This window comes from Idiotropiscis lumnitzeri, chromosome 13, assembly GCF_059441095.1.
Source record: "Idiotropiscis lumnitzeri isolate Australia: NSW breed Sydney's pygmy pipehorse chromosome 13, RoL_Ilum_1.0, whole genome shotgun sequence".
Classification (NCBI taxonomy): Eukaryota; Metazoa; Chordata; class Actinopteri; order Syngnathiformes; family Syngnathidae; genus Idiotropiscis; species Idiotropiscis lumnitzeri.
The window spans coordinates 5,069,473-5,088,227 of record NC_142403.1 but is presented as its reverse complement, the minus strand read 5'-3'; the positions used below and the strand labels follow the sequence as shown (position 1 = coordinate 5,088,227).

The 18,755-nt window shown below is 38.8% G+C and overlaps 1 protein-coding gene across 3 annotated transcripts in view; it reads left to right on the top strand.

The window, feature by feature from the left end:
- pde4ba (phosphodiesterase 4B, cAMP-specific a) overlaps positions 1-18,755 on the top strand; it is a 122,973-nt gene that overhangs the window by 60,079 nt on the left and 44,139 nt on the right. For 2 of the 3 annotated variants that reach the window (XM_088312439.1, XM_088312440.1), the window contains 3 exons: positions 14,846-15,040; positions 16,102-16,138; positions 16,947-17,017. In XM_088312439.1, the coding sequence (XP_088168565.1) occupies positions 14,846-15,040; positions 16,102-16,138; positions 16,947-17,017 (303 nt within the window). Of the gene's footprint in view, positions 1-6,877; positions 7,324-14,845; positions 15,041-16,101; positions 16,139-16,946; positions 17,018-18,755 lie in introns of those variants that run through there. The other variant, XM_088312441.1, reaches the window with a different exon arrangement.

The following is an 18,755-nucleotide window of genomic DNA, read 5'->3' as shown; positions in this document are numbered from 1 at the left end:
TTTTTTCTGCCTCATTTCTCCCAGTTCTACTTGTTTTCTGTCTCGTCTCTTTTACCTGCTAAAATGAGTTGCATTAAGTGCCAGGGGATTTATTTACCCGTCCATTTTCTCTTGCTTGTCCTCATTTGAGTTGAGGAGTAAACTGACGCAGCAGGCGGGGTCCACCCTGGACTGCTCGCCAGCCAGTCGCAGCCCCCTGAGTGATTAATAAGAATAAATCAAACATGCAAATTAGACTGTTTTCATTGTGTAAATTTCTTTTTCCATGCTATTGTTATGATTCTTAGAAAGAAAAATTGGCTTACTTTGGCAGTCATACAAACAAGCCTTCCAAAATGATTTCAAAAGACTTTAGCTGGCAATCACAAGAAAATACATGTTCAAACTAAACTATTTTATCCCTCTTTTTTATATATATGAATGACACATTGTCTTAAGTTGATTAAGTTATGACATTTTTCTGCGACTAGAGAGTAAAATGTTTAAATTGAGTTGAGGTTATTAGTGGAATGTGATTACTTTGTGAAACAATTAAAGGTGTAACGGGATGGTAGTACATGCATTTACATTATCATAAACAATGAAAATGTCACTCTCTACCGTCACTATGCAAGTAGAAGTCGAGCCGAATCAAACTGCCAATGCCGTGCCACTGCAAGCTCGTGTCGTCTTTGCCAAACAGGGCTGTGTGAGCACATTGCAGGGAAATATTTAAGAATTCATTTCCCAGCTTCATGGGCACGGCCATCTTGGAAATGGAAATTAATCCAGTTGTTGCACTGATAAATCAAAGTATGGACTAAGTGTGCTAATGAACTGGGACTAACTTTTGATTTAGACCTGTACACATTGGGAAAATAAATCTTTTCTCCTTTTATTTAGGCACTTAAAAGTTTAATTTAGTTAGCCCACTCTAGTTATCAGTGCCTCATTTGTCTACATCTACTTTTTTTTTTTCTTTTTTTTCGTTGCTGTGTTTAGCTGTTATCCAAATGGCTTTGAGGTATTCAGGGTTTCCGCGGGTCATTAAAAAGCATAAAAAGTCAATAAATGGATTTTGTGAAAATTAAGCCCTTAAATGGCTTTAACAAGCTTAACAACCCTTAAAGATGATGTCCCGAGGCATTAAAAAAATAAATACAATTGCTTCAACAACACTGTGGGAAAGCGTGACTGTGTCAGACGAGGCTGGTGGCGTGGCTCATCAGCCACCGCACAGAAGCTGGATGCCTGTTTGTGATGTGGGTCTGGTTAAATCTTTCGTGTTCAGATAAATCAATTAATAGAGATCCGAGTGTGGATGCCATGTTCGCTGCCATCTAACTTAACAAGCGCTATTTGCTTTGCATTCCATCCTTTTTCCTTTGAGGAAAAGGGTGGAGTGCCCTCTCCAGGTCGGGGATTAGATCCTGCCCCAAGTGGAGGACTTGGGAAGTATCTCGGGGTCTTATTCATCGAGACAAGGTGTTACGCTCGCGGGTCGGCGAGGTGGAGGAAGAGGGGGACCCAAAATTCAGGGAAGCCAAGGCAAGGGTAACTTAAAGGGAATTTAATTAACAAAACCAAACCGAAAGGCAAACAAGGTACTTGGAACATACAAACGTGACAAAGTGCAAAATAACAAAGACTAACAAACCGCGGCTGGGCAGAACTAAACAGGACTATGACACAGGGACAGGAACCGGGGATAAGCGACCGTGACAAGGAGACATGAAGCATGACGCATGAACAAAGAGCGACAGTGAAGTCCAGTATAGGGCAAAAAGGGCAACAGTGACATCAAAAAGGGTAATGCACCGACGACAAGTAGTCAGTGAAGGAGGCTTCAATAGTGACGTAATTAGTGGGTTGACGAGAGACAGGTGCGTGGCTGACGAGCGCGTCTCTCCCGCAGCGAGGTGATCAAGGCGTCCATGAGTAACAGGTGCGTGGATGGTGGGTGCCCCCTACGCCAGTTGAACAAACGTAAACAAAAACAAGACATAACGGAAACGGATCATGACACAGGGCAGGATGGAGTGTAAGATTGACAGGCAGATCAGTGCAGCGTCTAAAATAAACCAGTTAGTTTCAAAGGTGCCATCGCTGTCTTATTCACCCACTTATCACACTCACACGGCTATCCCTTCACGCATCCACTTTGTTACGACTTTGTGCTTAAAGGCTAATGACATGACTTTAGCGCGTAACACACTGCTCTGAAATACTTTTCAAATCACATAGATTCCATTTTGACGCATATGTGCCTAAATGGTTCAAGAAAAATATTACTCAATGATGTTTTAATTCAATAACAACAACAACAATAAAAGCCCATATTTCATATCCATATTGGGTTTCAGCTTATTTCTACGCTTTCTGCAAAACTAATTCTGTGAAATCCTTTAGTAGACTCATGTTCTGCTGTTATGCAGGGGCTAACTAATTACACACACACACACACTCATACACGCGCACAACACGGCAACTCTTGCAGTTTTCTATGTTGACAAAAATTAGTTGTTTACTGCATGTACACAACAATTTTGTACCATGAATGCACATAAAGGTACATAAACAGATTCTTAAAACAGTGCCTTTTAACACAGCAACAACTTTGGTAATTAAAACAAAACGGACACAAGAGAAAAAAAAATCAACGGCATATTTTCTGAACTATCGAGCGCCCCTACCAGTGAAAGAAAAATCCACAGAAAAGCCGCACCTTGGTATTAGCCGCATGGTTCAAAATCTAGGAAAAATGTAGCGGCTTATAGTCCAGAAAATTCTGATATATTCTGCTGGCATCCGGCCAAATCCTTGTTCCTCCGAAATTGTCACTTTTCAGGAGACCCCAAAAAAGTTTAACCATTAGCATTGTATCATAGAAGCGAGCAGGCCAGTTTCAGCACTTTCAATAATGTGTTAAAGTAACACCCACGCATGTGGACTGACCAATAGTTTAGATTTATGATATGATATTATTCTAATGTTTTTGAGGGCATTGAGGGCATCATAAACCAGACAATATTACACTATTCTTCAACTGAACTTATCATGCTCACTACTGTAGTGGCATTTGTGCATTTAACATTTTAAGAGGTCGGTTAAAATTCTAACAAGGGTTGCGTCCCCAGGACACAGGACACCGCCACTTTATCACGTCTAATAGATAAAGTGCTCAGATCCATAATAGTTGTCGTTTTATTTGAGTCTGTTTTTTCCTGATTGTGTGGCCCATCTGTTGGCCCATGTTGCCACTTGTTTTCAGCGTGAAATCTCTGGCCTGTCCAGCTCTGAACTAGATGAAATCATATGCAGTAAGTCACTGCCATCTTGTGGCTGCAGATTCCTCCTCCACAGAATGCAGAGAACGGCCATGGCGCCATCTAATGTGTACAGCGTTGTCGTGCCGTACTTGCTTGATGTTATCCTGTTACAACCTTCGTGGTTTTTGGATGAATACTTTGGTTACTGACTGCTGTTTTCTTGCTCAACAGACTTTGTAGTCAGTCACACTGTTCTATGAGCTATGATTCAAAGATGAGCTATTGCCTAAGGCACATGTGTCAAACTCAAGGCCCGGGGGCCAGATCTGGCCCGCAACCTCATTTTATGTGGCCCGCAAAGGGCAAATCATCTGCATCAACTTCCTGTTTCTACTATATTTTCTTCACTTTTAACAACACTGAGATATGAGATATTGCCATTTATTTGTTACCAATCCTCCCCTTTTAAAATAAATGTAAAAATTGTTGAACAATTACTTACTAGCTTCTGATTTCAAAACTGGCTTTCCAATCAATTTATATGGGTTCACAGTCATACCGGCCCTCTGAGGGAAACCACAACTACGATGTGGCCCGTCCACAAAAATGAGTTTGACACCCCTGGCCTAAGGCAACACGTCTTTGAATAATGTTTTACAGAAACTATTGTTTCAAAAATATGAAGGAAGTTACAGGGCTTCTCTCTGGGTATGACATACACCAGCTCAATAATGACATACAATGAAGTATAATTTTTGTACCAAAAATGCAGCACGTGTACACGTTGATGTTCAGTTTTGTAGGGTTGGAACTGAACAACATGGTTATTGTTTTGATTGGTGTTGATATTCATACAAAGTTGTTTAATAGATGTTTCGAATGTTTTTGTTACCTCCTTGGTCAGTTACGGGCAACATGGTTGGTGAGTGCTTAGTGAGTCGACCTCATATTTGGAGTTTGGAGGGAAAACATTCCCTCTGCTTGTGATAGATTTCCCCAGGCAAGCCAGTTTCTTCCTAAATCCAATAGCATGAATTTCTAAATATCCATTAGCGTGGTAGTGAAACTCAACATTTTTTTTTGTCCATGTGTGCCCGTGCCTCGTCCAGGATACAACCTGCCTGAAAGTGAACTGGCATCAGCGCTAGCTCCCAATTCTGAGGTCGTGGGTTTGAATCCGGGCTCCGTCCTTCCTGTGTGGCTTTTGCATCTTCTCACCGTGGCTGTGTGGGTTTTACCCTGGTATTCTGGTTCCTCTCACGTGTTAATTGATGACTCAGAATCGTGTAAATGTGAGTGTCAAGATGGCCTCTATGTGCCTTGCAATTGACTAGCGACCAATCCAGTGTGTATCCCGCCTCTCGCTCAGTGACAGCTGGGATAGGCTCCAGCACACCTGCGACACCAGTGAGGATGGATGAACAATTTTCTGTAATTAATCTCTCTGATATCAAAACTTGATTAATACAAAGCATTGTCCCTCCTATGCCTACTCGTGATTACAATGTTAATCTGATATACAGTAAGTATACACTTAGATACGTTTATACTGTGTATATTTGCATGCTTTTTCTGAATGTCTGCTTTTTCTGAATGTCTGCTGCTAATGTTATACATTAACGGCTACATTACGCCGCCGACTCTGTGTGATCTATATCTTTGCTGCTGTAACACCTCAAATTTCCCCATTGTGGGACTAATAAAGGACATCTTATCTTATCTTATCTTATACATACGATTTAAGATATTGTATTATATGATATAACAGTATTTGCGATTAAGTGGATGTATATGTAAAAGTCCACAATTTATATAATCGCATGGATCTTTGCTTTTTTAAAAAAAAATCACCACTGACAAAGGTCGTCAACACTTCACGGCTGCAACTAGTTATTTTAAAAATCGATTTTGGTGATCAATCGATCAATACAAAAAAAACATGTTTTAATTTTCACCCCTTTATTAAAAAACTGACTTTATTTCAAATTGAAAAAAATGCACCAAAAATTCTTCATTATCAGTAAATCAAATCAGTAGTAAATCACGATCATAAAAGTGAATGTCTTATTTTTATTCAAGGCAAAGACACAGTGTGCTTCCTTGCAGAACTATCGAAATCGCTGCATATTTACAGTTGAGAGCTAGAAATTCTATGGACAATTTTAAATTGAAAAAGGTCTAGAAATGATTAATAGAGTACCAAATATATTTGTTCATCAATTAATTGTCAATTTATTCGTTGCTTCTCTACAAGACTTGTTTCATTGTGAGAGAAAAAACCCTAAAATAATATGCTACTTTAATCTTAATTTTTGGTAAAATAAATTAAGGTATACATGATTAAAGAAAGTAATGGATTCTTTGTCGCATTTTGATGTGAACAATTCATTCATCATGTGAAAATGATATTTAATCAAAAGTTGGGTGACATTTTCACAATAAATAAAGTCAATAAATTTGTCAATAAATAATATGTTCTTCACACATTGCAGCACCTAATTCTGACTTTAGGTGTAGGAATCTCGGCTTTGACTTTCCTGTGTGTAGTTTGCATGTTTTCCCTCTGACGTCCTCACACAGTCCAAAACCATGCGTGTTTGACTCACCGAAGACTCTAAACTAAATTGCATGTCCACAAGTGGAAGAGTGAGTCTGAATGGATGTACGTCTGTCTTTATGTGTCCTACGATTGGATGATGACCAGGCAAGGGAGAACCCCGTTTATCAGCCAAAGTCAGTTGGGATAGACTCCAGTTCACCGGCGTAAGTGTGACCACAATATATAAAGTAGAAGGCAGAATACATATTTCATCCAGTTGAACTAGAATGTACTGTACACTCACAAACCATTACATTGAGTAGTTACAATCAGTTGAATGTGCTCCATGACAATTTCAATCTGGACACAGAAGAATATTAACCAAATTGTAAAATGAATATGAATGAGGATTATCCTCTTTGTTTTGATTTCGTCTTGCATTTGAGCACATTGATTTGTCCAGGTAGAACTAATCCTATAGCCTGCCGAGTTTACAGTCAAGCACACAGACACATCACACTATATGAGGATCTTTGTTCTACACTACAGTACTGTGAAATGTCACCAGGCACAGTGACCCCCTGCAAGCGTGCCAGATGCCACCAACTTCTGTCGCAAGCAAGACAAGGTGGACGCTTTAAGACGGAACTGAAATCTGCTGTTTGGTTTTAAATCAAAAAAATTTATTTTTAGCTCAACTGAGGTTGTGTTCAGCGCTCATGTAGGCAGACGTTCCTTCTTGTTCTCCTCAAACACACATCCACTTAATGATAATGAGGCTGGTCGTGATGAGTGATTCCAGAGTCCATTGAATCCACTCCTGATCTTGAATGTGCCGCTTTACTCTGCTGGGCTGCACTGAAGGGAAGACACGCTCACACACACACACACACGTACTTGTTTTTGTGACATTGTTGGGCCACACACACACGTGCACCCCCACCCTCACGCGCACACACCGTGGGGAGGAACTACAGCTTTGCCAAAGACAGTCCACAAAGAAAGAGTCAGAGCAGACAAGAATTGCATGATGTGATTGAGCTGTGTGTGTGCGTGTGTGTGAAATTAGCACAAGTGTTTGCGTGATGTTTGAATATTTGATTCTTTACTTTATTTGGGTCCAGGAGGGGAGAGTGACTGATGGATATGCTGGGTAACTTTTTACAGCCGTGTCTGTAGTGTGTAGCTTGAATGTCTGCTTCATAGACACTGGGTGAGTGGGATTGTTTAATTGGTTTGACTGGAGTTTCATCTTGAATGGCAGTATGTCCAGTTCCAGTGTGTGCATGCATTAATGGCTTGCAGAGGTGTGTGACATTAATAGTTAAAGACGGTGTGTGTGTGTGCAATATCTGCTAGTCTTGGCGTGTTCCTGCTGCCGTGTTTGTGGTTCCATGTGTGTGCCAGGTAGTGTGTGCATGTGTGTGTTGGGGCAATGTACCGGCGTTCACCTTGTGCCAGAGGAAGGGTTCATTTTGACTTCAGCGAGGAAGTCATCAGGAAACTGCATGCCGTCAACCATGGCCGCACTAACAGGTTAGCAGCAATAACGTCACTATGCACACTTATTATGTCTCAAATGTAAAATTACAGTGGTTGTGTTGTTCTGGTCTCAAGTGTTTGTTCTGGAGTCAGTTTGTGCTTAGACCAGTTCTTGCCATGTACACATGTCCGACAGCTGTTCAGATTTGTGCTTGCTTGCTTCCTGTACGTACGACTGTTGAGTATTGTTTTTTTTTTGTTTTTTTTTAAGCATGTGCTCTCTTCATTTATAAGTTATCTCGGAAGTAGCCCAAATTAATGTTTTCTGTAGTAATGAATAAACACTACAAATCTGACAAATGAGTAATGAATTCTGGCTTAATCTGCCTTTTCTGAATCACTCATTTGTTATACGCCCCTCATGCACATGTATTTTTTTTCTTCTTTCGTCTTTTTTTTTTTCATACAACATTTGTGTGCCTTGGCAGTGCATCTTGAAGTTGTTTCTGGGTTGTCATTGTTATTTGTTTTGTCCAATCAGATTTCAGATTCTGTGTTGCTACATCAATATAAACCTCCTCAGGCCTTCATACAGAATTGCAGGCCCTGTTGATTTGAAAGAACATGAGAGATTTACTTATTTAACTTTTTTTTAAACAATCAGATTTCAGATTCAGTCCTTCTAGAATACTACCGGGTTAGGTCGGCACTTTTCCGTCATCCGATTGGTTCAGACTTGTGTGGGATTTATTGCATGAAGCCGTGAGCGGAGATGCAAAACTGAAAATTCATTTTCAAACCTAAACATTGTAAGGATAAGTCGGGCAACCCTTATAGCTGCTAGGCTTTGTGGTAAAGGATTTATTTGTCACCTTCACAGTTGCTTAGTGAAGGCCACCGCCTGAAAGGCACGGCCGCCAATTCAAATTATAAATGCTCAGTCTGTTTAAAGAGGGGTGGTTTATGTGACCATTTGAAAGCGGTCGGACTGTGGATGGGGGTGACTGTCCCAAAGTCGGATTAATTGATTTTTCTTTAATTAGTGTTTTATATTGGATCAGTTCTTTGTTAAGGTGAAGACTGATGGCTTTGAATGTGAACGGCATGATCTCAGATCAAGCTTTGGTTAAAGTCAGCTCCAAACTGCCATCACCATTGCTTTGTGTTTTCATCAATTTCTTACAATTATAGACTTTTAAATATTGTGCTGTTTTATGTTATTTGTTGTTCTGTTTTTTTTTTCTTAAACTAATACAAATTATTTGTTAGCCACACTGTAACAAAATGGGGATTGATATTTACTTGAAAAATCCTAGGAATTTTTTTTTCCACTCAGAAATTCTTAGTAAATTTTACAAGAAGAGTTTTTGAATATATTTTACAAGTTCATTAAATTTAAAAAGTCACTCCCAAGTTGAACCTACTTTATGTTTTTGTACGCTCATTTCATACACAAAGGAGCTCATTGAGGTAGAAGATCGAAACCATAACTTAAATGTTGGGAGGTGGCCACTCTACACCTGAAGCATTCCACAGCCACGGTCTGTGAGTTCATTATTGATGTCAGGTGCAAACCTCGGAATCCTGCCATCGTGGGTTTTTTTTTTTGCCTCCATTTGTAGATACCAGCAACATGCTCACCCCAAGTCACAGAGCCATATCTCAGGTGTAGAGCAGCCGTCTCTAAATCTGGAGGTTGTCGGTTCAATCTTCAATCACTTATGAAAGCTAACTTCCTGTGAGTGGCTATTTCTAATTCAATAAACTACTCAAAAACCTTTCTCGTAAAATGTACTTAGATGTGTCTAAGTGAAAAACTTTACTAGATTTTTTTTTCCACAAGTAAATATCACTCCCCATTTTTTACAGTGCGACTCTACTCCAATTTCTTATAATCCTCCGCCGTCCCTGTGAAAAATAAACCAAAAAATATATTTTGTAGTGTGGTCAACCAGGGAAGTTGCTGTAGAAAAGGTGTGATATGATTTGTAGTGATCTTGAAAAAAAAAATGAGCAGCATAGTTTTGGACCAGCAATTTAAGGAAAAATTTCTTCAGTAAACTAGTTAGTGCAACAGTAATCAAGACAGGATGTGACCAGTACTTGAATAAGTGCGGCAGTATTGTGAGGTGAGAGGATGGATAAAGACGGGAAATGTTGCGGAGGTGAAACCATGTGTTGGAATGAATGTGTGACTCAAATGAAATAGTGCGACTGAGAATGACTCTCAGACACGAAACCAATCAAGGAGGAAGCTGAGGAATTGACTGATCTGATTTCCTGTTTATAGTGAGGGAAGTGGGTGGCTTGACCGAGGTGGGTGGACAGTACAGGCAAAGCTGGGTGTCATCCACATAATAATAATTGCTTGAACATTTTTGAAAAATAAAGGATGTAGGTCATGAACAGAATAGTCCCAATGACTGAACCTTGTGGAACAAAAGGGAATGCATTTGACATAAATCAATAAATTTGTGATTAAAATGCTGTTTTAATTTTTAGGTGCCCTAATATTTGTTGAATTTCACCATATCTAATGGCCTCAAGTTAACCCAACGGCCCACAAGGTCGCTGTCACTCCTGAATTTTGTTTCCCTGGAACATGTGGATGTCAGAGGAATCCGTTTGTCCCACTTTCATCCAGATATTAAGATGAGCGCACAGCTCACATGCGCAAAGCCGGAGTGATGTCATAATAATAATATGATACCTAGCTTCTCCAGAACAAAGGATTTCAGCCAAATATTAAAAATTCTGTGTATATTTATTTTTATCTCACGTAAATGAAAATGCAGGTTATTTGCTGATGGTAAATCCTAAATGGTGCATATTTTTATAGCTTGATTTAAAAATTTTTTTTTTTTAAATTGTGTTAGTATATGAATACGACATCTTGAATACACCTAAGCAATATATTTTGGGGCCTATTTTGCGTTTGAATAGAGCTTTATTGTGTAACTAGTTTTAAATCTTACCTGAATTCATGTTGTCTCGCTGTCTCTTCAAAGAACAGGAATGGCTGTTCTCGGGGGAAGATATTTGCTCGTATACTGTAAAGTAAAAATGTCTTCTGCATGTACATGTGTGACGTTTTCGCTTGCCTACTTAAGTTTTTTTTTTTTTTTTTAACTTTAAGTACTGTGTATGCTTTATTTTACTACAGCAAGTTGGTGAGTATAATTAGCAAGAAAGACACGGTAGCTATTTTGACTGCTACGTGTGTGCATTCAACTTTATAATGTAATGCATTGACACGATATAATTTTTGTTTCTCCATGAATAAAAGGTTATCGACGAAATGAAATGTGAAAAAGTAGGCTAGGACTGTCCCCGTGGGGACGGTGGGCATTTTGTCTCAGATGGAGAAACATGTAGTCGGAAAAGAAAGGATAACACTTTGGCTGGAGATTTGGCCAAAACAAAAATACCTATACTGCTACTTTTTGATATAATTGTAGATGCCCACACCAAAATAGTACAGAGTATTCTAAAAACTTTTTACAACTCATTTTTGCGACTTATTTTTTGTCTTTATCAGCATTTTGGTGGATCAGTCTGGACTCCTCATATATTGCTTATTTTAGCAATGCTCTGCAAACAAAAAATAATTTATTATTATTATTATCTTTTTAAATACCTACATTTTCTAGTCCATTTCATTGCATAAATTTTTTGTCATTTTGATCTAATGTTGACATGTTTTGTGTGTTTCCCCACTTTGTCTGTCTTCGTTACTTTACCTTGGCATCAATGTGTGAAGTGAATTATTTAAGTGCAATAATTATAATAATAATGATAATAATAATAAAAGTGTCTTATATAGCGCTTTTCATTAAACTCAAAGGCGATCGTATCAACTTTGTTGTCATTTGACAGATTATTACAATCGTGCAATTGTGACATGCATGAGCACTGGCTTTTAATTACTAGACTTTGCTGATATAATTGGCTGGATCACATCTGCCAGTATTTTGCATTTTATATAATTTTTTTGGACCGATCGTAATGTCATTGACATCATTGAGCGGCTGCATTGTTTCCCCAAATAAACATTTACCTGTCGTAAGGCCGCCACAGATGAATTTTGGCCGCTACTAAAATATTTTGCCATCACCTGTCAATATGTAATAACTTTCATTGCTGCATGGAAAGCTGTTGCTTGTGTGGACCTGGTAGAAGTCTGCTAATCAATGGTAGGACAATTATTTCAACACATTCACATGCCATGTAACATTTTGCTTCGAGCAAAAACTAACCAATGCGAGTCAAAGAAACTCGCACAAATTCCACATTTAAACTGAACAAATATGGGAGCAGTGGCATCTCATGTCACGGGATCATGTTTTAATTTACAACATAACACTATAACTAACGTAAAGTTAGTTCTTCTTACATTCCATGACTTTGTGTTTGTTGGCCCCGGGGGGTGGAGTGCAGAGCTGTTTTGGAGATTTTTTGACGGTATTGTTTGCTTGCGCTTTATAGTATCGTATTATGGAGCGAGGGTAAGTTGTGACTTATAGTGTGCTGTGTGTTTGCGGTTGAGGTTATCATTTCAGCGTGTCCGTCTGAAATTAAAATTTTCTTCACTATAGCTCTGAACACACACTACACATCCCTTCATGCGTGAGCCATGAAAATATATAATTTTGATAGCTCCAGTGGCTGGAATTTGTCCCATCTGGTCGCCATGGGACTTTCTGTGCCACAACAAGGAGGCACTAGAGCCACCAGCTTGCTTGCAAACTATCAGGCTTCCAGGCCTCCACTCGGCTAGCAGACAAGCGGTGGGCTCATCCCTGGCATCTATTCCTAACTTGGAGATTAAATAATGACTCTGAGATGTTGTAACGTGTGGATTGAAAAATGGCAGTTGACAGTTACTAAGAAATTACAGCGACCCATCCCATGTGTGAAAAAAGGAGACATGAAGATGATGTTGATGAGCTACACTGCATCATCCGGTGCGGGGAAATGTTTGGTTTACTTCATTTATTGTAAATATGTGGTAGCTCTCAGTAACGTAAAGGGGAGTTCTACACATAATAATAATCTTATTGTGAAATCTATGTATATTGTAGTAGAAATCAAAATTGAACATTATCCCTGAACACCCTGAACTGGTTGCCAGCCAATCGCAGGGCACACGAAGACGAGCAACCATGCACTCTAACAGTCATGCCTTGGGACGATTTAGAGTGTTCAATCAACCTGCCATGAATGTTTTTGGAATGTGGGAGGAAACCGGAGTACCCGGAGGAAACCCACGCAGGCATGGGAAGAACATGCAAACTCCACACAGGAAGGGAGGAGCCGGAATCGAACCCCGTGCCTCTGCACTGTGAGGCCATTGTGCTAACCAGTCGTCCAACGTACAACACCATTGTGAACAATCAAAAATCTATAATTGAGTTTTTCAAGAAGAGACTTGGGTTTCTGTAATCAGTAAACATATCCAAGAAAAATATGACTGAACCTTGAGAATTAAACTTTTTTTTACTTCTTGACCGCTCATCAGATTGGATAAACAGTTCTCATACTGTTTGTCTGCACACAGACAGACCCCGGGCCCTCTATTAAAAAGAGACGTTATTGCATTGCTATAGTCGGCGTGCGACACTCGACAGTGTTTTTCCATAGATGAACTTAATGAGAAAGCATGCGAGAGTAATATGAGTAAGAATGAGTTCCCAGACAAATACACCCTATTACACAGAAAAGGCTCTTTGTTCCCTGAGCTGTCTTTGTGCTGTTATTGCAAGGCTAAATGCTTGGATATCCTTCTTTTGTCTGGTTGAGCACACTACAGGCCAAACACAGCCACAAGATCAATGATTATTTTCCTACCTTTTGGTAATTTCGGAACAACCGCCAAGCTATTCGATAACTTTGTTTTTGGATTCAAGTTTGTGCTCAAAGTGGATGAAAGAGTCCTAATGCTGATGACTGGATGGTTGTTTGACTGATAATTTAGCTGACAAAAATATCAACATTGATAGTCAACCTGTTTGTAAATTTCATATTTTCTGATTAGACTTTACTAATCATTGCTTCTTGCGAAAGTCCAAAAAACTGCCATGATTCACAACTGAATCAGAATTCTCGGGGGCCAGCCTTAATTCTGTTTTTGAAGGAAGTTCTCTCAATGACTACAGTAACAATTTTTTGGTGCCCTTTCATAGGACAAAATGTTTGTGTCCAGCACTGACCTATTAAAACAACTTTTGATTATTTACAAAGGTTCCATTCTCAATTTAGCAAGCTTATTTGGGGCCCATATACAGTCAAGTTCATGCCGGCATCGACATGTGTGTCATGCATGAATGCATACATGCATGGGTGAATGAATGAGTGAGTGACTGATGTTCAACTGTGTAGTCTGCATGTGATTGTCTGACATAAAACAGGAGATTGACTTGAGGGCACAGGCAGTCACGCATTTAGGAGTTGGTGCAAAGTGCAGGCATGCATGTGTCAACATGTACTGTATAGTGCACACGCAGTGGCTGTAGCTCTTTTGTACTTGCTCTGTAATGACCAGTCCGGTATAAACAAAATTTCAAACTAAAATGCAAAAAAAGGCAACTTAATTTGATTTGATCTAAATCTCTGATTATACTGCCATATATTCCGTGTTTTTTTTGTGCTTTTTGCCCAACTTGTAAGGAACTCAACGGCAAAAGTCACAGTAGGCCATGCATTGACGCAAACATTTCCAAGTATGCTTTTCTGTTACTCTTCCAGTCAATCTGCCTTGCAACCCGCTGGTGCCACTTTGCCACACTTTAAGCCCAGTGGCCTCTTACCTTTGAGATCTCCCAGTTTGATTTTACTGCTGATCAGTTGTTAGGAGTCCTCTTGGTCTTGTGTTCTAAAAATGTACAAGGCATCGCGAAGAGGAATGTTGAAATATCAATTGAACCAAGAAATATACTGGTCAAGTCATGGAACAAACACCTGTGTGGGATTTTGCTGTTCAATTTTAGCAAGTTTGCAAAAAAAGAACCGCTGAGATTTATTCAAGCACCCCATATTGGTGACATCATTGCAGTAAATGGGGGATGGGGGGTGCATGTGTTAAAGCAGCATGGATACAGGAAAAATCTTTTCCTGAACATACTAGCCTCAATCTCACTGATGTCCATCAGTGAATGAGCACGGTGCACTGTAGCGTGTCAGTGCGCGCCTCTTACCAGGTCAAGTCTACCCGAGCATGTGTGGATGTGTATAATTGGGAGCGCAACCGTGTGCGTATGTGTGTGTGTGTGTATCTCTTAAAGGGATGTTGATAGTTCACAATCAATCTGCGCTCCACTTGTTTCATCCTCAGCCAGTAAATTGAAACTATCCAAGAACACAGAGTGCTTCATATTTAAAATACACACCAAAGAATATCAAAGTCAATTAATTTTGTCTATTTAATTAAATCTGTAATTTTGTATATTTGATTTGTAATACTAATGTAATTCTCGGGCGCTGCTAGCCCATTGAATAGAGTATTGTCTGTGTCGTTTATATTTGCTAAATTGTTGATGAAAACAAAATTATCTGAATCAGTGCGCCGTTGTGTTTGCAGTTTTGATGTGGAGAATGGCCCTTCGGCGAGCTGCAGTCCTCTGGACCCTCAGGCGTCCCCCGGCTCTGGGCTTGTCCTCCACACCAACTTCCCAGGTCACAACCAGCGCAGAGAGTCCTTTTTGTATCGCTCTGACAGCGACTATGATCTGTCCCCCAAGTCCATGTCACGGAACTCCTCCATTGCCTCTGAGCTGTGAGTAGAATTATTAACGTCATGTCCACTCCCTGGCCACAGCTTGTGTAAACCTGCGTAATTGAATAAGGTTAAAGACGTTGTTATGTAATGGTAACTTTAGAGCGTCACCCTGCAGCCACATTGGCTGGTGTTCAAAAAAGTTCATTTAGAAAACCTGGTTGCAGTTGTAATCACTGTCTTAAATGAATATATTTTTGTATTGGAGCGAATTGTGAATTAGAATACATTGTGGACACAGATGTTTTTTTTCACTGTTTTTTTCTGTAAATTTTCACAAATTAATCTCATGTAGCCTTACTGACTGCTTAATCTTTGACATAATCCTGAGTTTAAATGATGTCTATAACAACACTGACCCGGTTAATTGTTTGTGCTCTTCCTCCTTTCACATTATTATTATTGCAAATTTCCCCATTGTGGGACTAATAAAGGCCATCTTTATCTTTATTAAAATGAAAGCGTTTTTTTTTTTGCTACACTCCGCATGAAAGAAATTCTGTCCAAAGCCAAAACTATCACAAGCATTTTTTTTTGTCACTATCGCTATTTGATATACTGTCAGAATAAGGATGCATTGTATTTCTTAATGCATTTTTGATCATGGAAGTTGAAGTTCTACTGCTGTCATGTACTCATTGGATAACTGGACAAGCTTTTCTTTGGTAGATCGCCCACGCTGATGTTGATCCACTGATAGATACTGAGCAGCCATGCCTGTAAATATCCCCTCAGTAATAACTATGCGGCTCCAGACAGCATGACAATGATTTGAAGTGTCTTGCTCTTTCTCAGTTTTTTATAAATAGATTAGTCATTGTACAAAATGCCTTACAAGGTCACATACCCCCCAGAATTGAAGACTCCCAATTATGACCTCCCTCCCAGACGCTTTGGAGTCCTTCTTGCGCTATTTATTGCAGTGAAGGGACTTGTTGGGTCGTCTTAGCTTCTGTCCATGCCTAATGTGGTAGTCTTTAAAACGCTAGCAAGAGCAAAGAATTTGGTGCTTATGCTGCATTTGAACACATTACTTACTACCTTTTTCTATGTCCTTCCAGACATGGCGATGACCTGATCGTGACGCCTTTTGCTCAGGTAAATATTTCCCCATTTGTTGTTGAAAATTCTGTGAAATTTGTTACTGTCAAATTCTCAAGGTCAAACATTCCATTGCAGGAAACTAGTGGGTGCCCTGTGATTTGTTTGGATTTCTAAACACAGGAAATAATTCAAATTCATTGAAGCCATTCCAGCGTCAAACCTGCTCAATTACACTGATTAACTTTACAGATTGTTATAGACAAGTTCAACAAAGTCAACTGTGGTTTTGTAAAACTTGAAGAAAAAAAAGCCACAAATATGTACTCGCCCTTTGACACTTGATAGACGCATAGCGCTAAGGGAAGTTTTCGAGTAAAGGTGGCTGAAGTCAACTTTATTGCATTATTTATACCTATATAACTGTCATGCAAGTGTGAAATGAGGTCGACTGTGGTATATTAATTCACATGTGTCATTTTTCTTGTCTACAAATAACCTAAGTAGGAAACTTTGGAAATGTGAGCGAACATGGAAAGTCCACACTGGAAGTCCTGGATGCCAACCAAAAAACACAGAACTGTGAAGCATACATGCAAACCATTCTTCACTATGCAGTATTTATTATCATTGTTATTATTGTGTTATTATTCTAAAAAGCTGTGGGCTAGCATCACATTTCATCTACCGACATAAAAATACCAAATTTCACACACTGTAAGTACACTTTTAATTATTGGACTGTACAACTGTACTGAATCAATCAATGGACATCAACATAGTTCCACTAAGCAGTGATTTAACCAAAAGCTAGAGTTAAATAAATGTATGATGATGAATGAAAATCTTTATTTTATGTGTCCAGGTCCTGGCAAGCCTTCGAAGTGTGCGAAATAACTTCACAGTATTGACCAATGTCCAATGTGCCTCCAGCAAGTAAGTTATTAATTCGCTGGCTTACGATTTTACTTCAATTAAAGTGTTTTATTTTGAAGACACCTATAAGGCAACACTCGCACATTTGAAAACGCAAGACGAAATGTTTTGAGTTAATTTTAAACTCCACAGAAGTCGAATGCAAAATTATGTTTTCAAATTATTTAACTTTATTGTTTTGACGGTTGCTATAGTCTAGATTTATTTGAACAAAACACAATAATATTATTGAGTACATGAAACTACAGTACTTCCTCCGGGGAAAAAAAAAATCCATCCTTCCATCTATTTTCCAAAATGCTTATCCTCACTAATGTTGCTGGCGCATTGAAGCCTCTCCAAGCTGTCTTTGGACCGCTCGCGAACTCAAAAACCTGAGCATTTTAACAGTCAGTAGATTTGTAAAGCTACCACAAGATGGTAGTAACAAGCTTTATAAAGTGTGGCTTGTGTTGGTGTCTCTCTTGGGCAGCTTGCAGCTTTCTAACACTCACATCCATAGCGTCACATATCAAGCAGACACAACAGTGCCAACAGTGCACATGCACAGGCCTAAAAGTGGGGTTTGATTAACATCTCAGTATATTACTATAATAGCTACTATATATACATATATATATATATATATATATATATATATATCCCTCCATTATTTGAGCTGCTTCTTATCACAAACGTCAATCGATGTTACCTATCTATGTAATTGACTTTTTCCTGTAATAATAAAGCCTAGTAGAATAACAATAGATACAGCCACACATTAATAGAAGACCTATTTTCTCATAACATTAATTATGAAATAGAAAGTGGTCACTTGCCTGTCTTTGCAATTATTCTTAATTATTTCAGCAAAAAAAAAAAAAAAAAAATTTCTACATCAAGTCCTTTTGTCAATTTTAATTTCATTATACGATAAACATTGTCCATTAAATATAGTGACCAGGAAGCATCGAGACTTGAATAAGCCATTGATGACACAGAGCATAGAGGATTTACGTAAAAGAAAAAGTTGATAAATGTGCAGTATACATACTTAGTTCTTTATGTATGTATATCTCTGCAGTATGTGTGTATAGGTGTTTGTATACATATATTTCTTGATCTCTGCCTAGCACTACTGCGGTTTTACTTAACATTTAAAAGTGCTGTAGCAAGACGACATTTGCTGTCACACCTTGATGATGTCAGTGATTCTGATGAATGCCACACTTCACACTGCAAGAAAATGTTACCGTAAGTGACGGTAGAAGTTGCCTGTATTACACCTCATGATGGTGCAGAAAGAATAAATTTACGTATGTAGGTCAATGATGCCTTTTTTTTCTTTTTTTGAAGAATGCTGCAAGCCATACAAACATTCACCTGACTTCTCTGCAAGTGTGGCCGAACTACATTCATACATTCATTGACAATAAGGCAACCTTATGTGTGTAATCTCTCTCTCTCTCTCTCTCTCTCTCTCACTCTGTGTATGTATGTATGTATATATATATATATATATATATATTCCAATTTGTAACTAAATAATTGCAAAAAAAATCCATAATTAATTGCAATTAATCAATATTCAATCGCTATTTTTTGTGAAGATTGTAACAGACATTTACTTGAACGATATCTTGGAATGGATGTAAAATCACCAATTTTGAAGTCTGTTTTAATTCAAAGATTAATAGTTTGAATACGATCTAAACGGAGTCATCTTTACAGGCATTCTTCTAAGACACAATTCTCCAAA